The sequence below is a fragment of the Astatotilapia calliptera genome, chromosome 18 (genome assembly GCF_900246225.1).
Source record: "Astatotilapia calliptera chromosome 18, fAstCal1.2, whole genome shotgun sequence".
Taxonomy (NCBI): Eukaryota; Metazoa; Chordata; class Actinopteri; order Cichliformes; family Cichlidae; genus Astatotilapia; species Astatotilapia calliptera.
Window position 1 is genome coordinate 189525 of NC_039319.1, and position 6556 is coordinate 196080.

General features: G+C 49.2%; 1 protein-coding gene across 1 annotated transcript; it reads right to left on the minus strand.

The window, feature by feature from the left end:
• Positions 1 to 2589, minus strand: LOC113010533 (inositol monophosphatase 1-like). The gene is made up of 9 exons (XM_026149633.1): positions 2563 to 2589; positions 2376 to 2472; positions 1955 to 2088; positions 1644 to 1748; positions 1362 to 1407; positions 1183 to 1291; positions 993 to 1101; positions 339 to 490; positions 1 to 262 (listed from the first exon to the last, which is right to left on the minus strand). The coding sequence occupies exons 2-9, from the start codon at positions 2433 to 2435 to the stop codon at positions 114 to 116; spliced, it is 864 nt and encodes a 287-aa protein (XP_026005418.1). The 5' UTR covers positions 2436 to 2472; positions 2563 to 2589; the 3' UTR covers positions 1 to 113.
• Positions 2590 to 6556: the final 3967 nt, after the last annotated feature.

Consider the following 6556-nt stretch of genomic DNA (forward strand, 5'->3'; position numbering starts at 1 on the left):
AACGTTTGCACGCAGATTTTTATTGGTTCATTGATCACAGAAGTGTCACTAATCGCTTTCAATACGTTATCGTCTGCAGCAGCACACTTCCTGTCAGCTGACCTACAGTCTGGTCACACCGGTTGCCCCACACACACACACCTGTGTTGGTCATCATCGTCACGGCTACAGGGGAACGGCCGGATCACCTGAGCAATGCGACTGGCTACGGCGGCGGAACTGGCGGCGATGACTCTTCGGGACATCATGTCAAACTCTGAGCCTGAGGACACACGGACCAATTAGACGACGCCTCGCAGCTAAAAAAGGTGACACGACATCATGCGGCAGATACAGACCGTCTGTATCTTTGACAACTCCTCCAGCTTCCCGGACAATGATGGCGGAGGCAGCGATGTCCCAGCAGTGCATCCCGATGTGATAGTAGGCGTCGGCACCGCCTGTCGCCACCTGACACATGTCAACCGCTGCTGTGCCCAGTGCACGCACTCTGAAACACGCAAGCAACAACACGTCAACACAAACGCGAAAAAACAAAAAAGTTCAAAATGCAGAAAGAGCTGTGGTCTCTTCCAGGCTCGTTCAAAGAGGAAAGTAGGTCGGTACATGTGTGCCAACAGGTCAGAGAGCATGCAAAGGTCATGTGACCTTCACATCTTTTAAGAAAGCTTTGGGTGTGAAGCCCACAGGAAGGTCGGTTGGACCTGAACACCACACCAACCCCGAGACCGACCTCTGACCTCTCAGCTATTGCTGCACTTCGAGCTGCTCTGTGATGGATCCAATCAGTGATCAATGAAGCGCTCTGAATCCTGATTTTCTTTCTTCTTAATTTCATTGGTGTTCTGATTCAAACTTTATTTATACAGCACACCAATGAAATTAAGAAGAAAGAAAATCAGGATTCAAACCTCAGAGTCAATGCAGGTGCACTGAGCATGCTCAAAAAGCAGGGCCAGGGGGGGCAGGGGGGCCCGGGGGCAGGGCCTTACCCGTGCACAGGAAGCTTCAGCAGTCTGAAGATGTTGGATGTCATGGTGGACAACGCAAGGTCATCACGCTCTGCCCCAATCTCTGTCACCACCACACACTGGCTGATATCTGATTGAGACAAAGGTCAGCGTGAAGCCGGATCCACCTTAAATGCACGCCACACAAGCATGGTGTCCTGTGTGATGTCACCTTCCTGTCCAGAGACGTGCAGTGGCTCTCCGTTCAGGAATGCCCCTCTTCCTCTTTGAGCGTGGAACAGTTTGTCATCAACACAGCTGTACACGATCCCGAACTCCGTCTGAGAACAGCAGTACGAGTCAGTCGGACCACTCTGACCCCCGACCCCGGAGACCGATGGCTCAGCCTACCTGCTTGTTGACAGTGAAGGCGATGGAGATGGCAACAAACGGGAACCTGATGAAAGACAGCAAAGGATCTGTCAGCGCAGTGCTTCCCAAAGCGGGGGGGGTGTAAGAATTTAAAATAAAGGGGGGCCTTGGGAAGCACTGCTCTAACCTCTGTTACCTCGCGTTCTCCGAGGGCAACGACGGTCCTAAGACTTCATGTTTTCAGGTTCTCAAACCTTTGTGGGGTTTTAAACTGGGGACACCGTATGTGTGCGAGTTCATAATGTGGGCGGAGCCACTCACCTGTGGACAAAGTTCACGGTCCCATCAATAGGGTCAATGATCCAGGTGGGGAGATCGGTCAGCTCTACACGCTCACCTGCAGCCACAGACTCCTCCCCGATGAACCTGAGGTCACAGGTGTAATATTATCTACCTGCTAACTTCCTGCCCGCCGTCACTAGGCAGACTTTAAAACAGTTTACAACCTGGGCGTCCAATCTGAATCCAGTTTGTGTAACGGGTCCCTCCCCAGAGTTCATGCTGGATTCATTAGTCGACTGTGACACAATGAAGCAAAATAAAGACAGTGTGACAGTAGAACTCAATAGAACCTGTGCTGAGGATACTGGCTCCTGATGGCAGATAAGATGATCGTCTCAACTCGTTGGTCCGTTTCTGTCACCAGGTCAGCCGGAGAGCTTTTGAGCTTCACTTCCTTCTCCTGTTGGAACGCTGTCAGCACCACCTGGTAGCAAAGACGCAGGTAAAGGCACACAAACGTTTGTGTGCGCGCGTGTCCGTTCATGCACGTGTCTGTGTGCGCGCCTGTGTGTGTAAACTCTGCTCCGTGACATTCCTGAATGTTCCTAGGAAACCTGACCGCTTGCTGAACCGCAGTGTCATCATCACCTGTAGCTGACTGAGCAGCCGTCCAATCAGGATTCACACCAGAAGCACCTGTTACAATTAAAAACGCCACACCATGACCTGTGACCTCAGTGCTGTGTTGTGATTGGCTGCTGTGTCACTTACCTTACTGGCCTGTTTGGCAATGGAGATGCCGAAATTCAGACAGTCGGTCCAGTCGGCCATTGTGAGCGAGCGGTGTTGGCGAGGAGGAGGAGCAACACTGAGGACACGAAGAGAAGGAGAGAAAGCAATGAAACCAGAGAGAAAAGAACAAATCAAAAGATGAAAGAAAGAAGAGACTGAAACGCACGGCGAGGAGGAGGAGGAGCAGTGTTCACACCTGTGACATGAAGAAGAAAACTGTTGCAAACACCTCAGCTTTTTCCTGTTTTATGCTACAAACAGCCAATCAGAGCTCACCTCCCACCACCTGCAGTACAGCTGACCAATGCTAGCTCTGCTAGGAGCACCAGGCTCCTCCCCTTCATATCAACCTCATGCACTAACACTGAGCGTGCTCAGAATCAGCATCAGGAACAGAGTACAGCACACTGTGGCTGTGTCCCAATTCAGGGTCTGCACGCTGGAAGTACGCATTTTAAGTGCGGTTACGTCACCGCCACGCGACGACGGCTGTCCCAATTCGAAGTGTACTTCAAATGCATACTCCAAATGCGCCGTCGATTTCCCCAAATATCAAGCGTGGTCCGGTGCACGCTTCATGGTCCCATATATCCCACAATTCATAGCGCGGCGGTGGGTGTAGAGAATTTTGCCGCAAAATACGGCAGAAGGGAGCGGCCAGAGGTTGTTTTTTTTCCCAAACTTTATTAAACTTATAAAGCCAACAGTCAGTCATTCCAGTTCAGTTTGTACAGTAGACATACAAGGCAAATAAAAGTAACAATATACAGTACAATGAAATAAGAAGGATAAATAAATAAAGGATAAAAAAGAAAAAAGGGGGGGAATGTGACAGACTTCATAACAACTGTAACGGTCTTTTGCATTTGATGTTTGTTGCATTTGATGTTTGTTGCATTTTGATATTTGTTGCATTTGATGTTTGTTGCATTTGATATTTGTTAAGCTGTATGTCTGGATTTTGTTCCTTTACGCCCTCTGGTGGTGAACTGTGTAGGGTACAGCTTTGCTGTTTGGGTCTCCACCCAGCCACTTTTCTTTTGCTAGCGCACATGGTGTCTGCATGCTGCAGCTCACAGTTAGCTCCACACATGGAGAAAATATAGTTTAAGAGTGGAAATAATTGACAAAGACGATGGAAGATAAGGCAATAAGGCCATAAAGGACTATTTAGTACCTCCTGGATGTCAGCTCACGAGGTTTGTGTATTTTAAATGTTTATTTTCTGTAATTAAGGATTTTTGATTGATTGGCACTACGTACAAGAGCGCATTTTGATGTGATGTTTTTGTTTTATTGTTTTGTCCGTGAGCAGTTCTCACAGGTTGCCAAGACCAGAATAAACCCTGTTTTATAACTACATCGTGTGTACGTCAATCCTTGAGGGTGCTACAACAACTTTGTACTTGAAAGTTGTGACAGCTCATTCGTTAAACATTTCTGAATGAATTTCAATCAATGATAAACCTTTTTTATTTGAAGTTAATTTAAGAGAGTTTAAGTAATATTCAATTTCAATCAAAAACAAATTAAATGATGGGGTTGAGTTTTGAAATTTACATTTATGTATGTGTAATTTCCCCAATAAGATGGAGCGGCCGAAGAGTGAACTGTCAAAAGTACTGAATATGACGCCACTTATTTATGTGCAAATGTGTAATAATTAAAGTCAGTCATATATATATATATATATATATATATATATATATATATAAACACCCAGCACGCCCCTGCGGGCGGTTTTATCCTTCAAGCTCGGGTCCTCTACCAGAGGCCTGGGAGCTTGAGGGTCCTGCGCAGTATCTTAGCTGTTCCCAGGACTGCGCTCTTCTGGACAGAGATCTCCGATGTTGTTCCCGGGATCTGCTGGAGCCACTCGCCTATCTTGGGAGTCACCGCACCTAGTGCTCCGATTACCACGGGGACCACCGTTACCTTCACCCTCCACATCCTCTCGAGCTCTTCTCTGAGCCCTTGGTATTTCTCCAGCTTCTCGTGTTCCTTCTTCCTGATATTGCTGTCATTCGGAACCGCTACATCGATCACTACGGCCGTCTTCTTCTGTTTGTCTACCACCACTATGTCCGGTTGGTTAGCCACCACCATTTTGTCCGTCTGTATCTGGAAGTCCCACAGAATCTTAGCTCGGTCATTCTCCACCACCCTTGGGGGCATCTCCCATTTTGACCTCGGGACTTCCAGGTTATACTCCGCACAGATGTTCCTGTACACTATGCCGGCCACTTGGTTATGGCGTTCCATGTATGCCTTGCCTGCTAGCATCTTGCACCCTGCTGTTATGTGCTGGATTGTCTCTGGGGCATCTTTACACAGCCTGCACCTGGGGTCTTGCCTGGTGTGATAGACCCCAGCCTCTATGGATCTTGTGCTCAGAGCTTGTTCTTGTGCTCCCATGATTAGTGCCTCTGTGCTGTCTTTCAGTCCAGCTTTGTCCAGCCACTGGTAGGATTTCTGGATATCAGCCACCTCCTCTATCTGCCGGTGGTACATACCGTGCAGGGGCCTGTCCTTCCATGATGGTTCCTCGTCTCCCTCCTCTTTCTTGGGTTTCTGCTGCCTGAGGTATTCACTGAGCACTCGGTCAGTTGGGGCCATCTTCCCAATGTATTCTTGGATGTTCGTTGTCTCATCCTGGACTGTGGTGCTGACACTCACCAGTCCCCGGCCCCCTTCCTTCCGCTTAGCGTACAGCCTCAGGGTGCTGGACTTGGGGTGAAACCCTCCATGCATGGTAAGGAGCTTTCTTGTCTTTATGTCAGTGGCTTCTATCTCCTCCTTTGGCCAGCCTATTACCCCAGCAGGGTACCTGATCACGGGCAGGGCGTACGTGTTGATGGCCCGGATCTTGTTCTTACCATTCAGCTGACTCCTCAGGACTTGCCTGACCCTCTGCAGGTACTTGGTGGTTGCAGCTTTTCTTGCGGCCTCTTCATGGTTCCCATTCGCCTGCGGGATCCCCAAGTACTTGTAACTGTCCTCTATGTCTGCAATGTTGCCTTCTGGTAGTTCAATCCCCTCAGTTCTGACTACCTTCCCTCTCTTTGTTACCATCCGACTACACTTCTCCAGTCCGAACGACATTCCAATGTCATTGCTGTATAGCCTGGTAGTGTGGATCAGTGAATCGATGTCTCGTTCACTCTTGGCATACAGCTTGATGTCATCCATGTACAGGAGGTGGCTGACAACTTCTCCGTTCCGTAGTCGGTATCCGTAGCCAGTCTTGTTAATGATCTCACTGAGGGGGTTCAGGCCTATGCAGAACAGCAGTGGGGACAGAGCATCTCCTTGGTAGATCCCGCACTTGATGGTGACTTGTGCTATGGGCTTGGAGTTGGTCTCTAGTGTTGTACGCCACATCCCCATTGAGTTCCTGATGAAGGCTCTTAGGGTCCCATTGATCTTGTACAATTCTAGGCATTCCAGTATCCAGCTGTGGGGCATTGAGTCATAGGCCTTCTTGTAATCAATCCAGGAAGTGCACAGGTTGGTCAGTCTGGTCTTGCAGTCTCGGCTGATTGTTCTGTCTACCAGTAGCTGGTGTTTTGCGCCTCTGGTATTCTTGCCAATCCCTTTCTGTGTCCCGCTCATGTATTGACCCATGTGCCTGTTCATCTTAGCCGATATGATGCCTGACAGGAGCTTCCATGTAGTACTAAGGCAGGTTATTGGTCGGTAGTTGGAGGGGACCGGTCCCTTCTTTGGGTCCTTGGGGATCAGGACCGTCCGGCCTTCAGTTAGCCATTCCGGGTGTCTCTCGTTAACTAGCAGCTGGTTCATTTGTGCTGCCAGACGCTCGTGGAGTGCAGTCAGCTTCTTCAGCCAGTAGGCGTGAACCATGTCGGGCCCTGGTGCTGTCCAACTCTTCATACTGGAGACCCTTTCTTGGATATCTGCCACTGTGATGGTTACTGGACCCTGTTCAGGGAGGTCGCTGTGGTCTGCCCTCAGATCCACTAGCCACTGAGCATTGCCGTTATGGGTTGCATCCTTCTCCCATATGCTCTTCCAGTATTGCTCCGTCTCCAGCCTTGGTGGTGCTGTTCTCTTATTGTTCCCTTGCCACTGAGAGTACACCTTTGCTGGTTCTGTGGAGAACAGCTGGTTTATTCTCCTGCCTTCTATCTCTCTGGTGTACC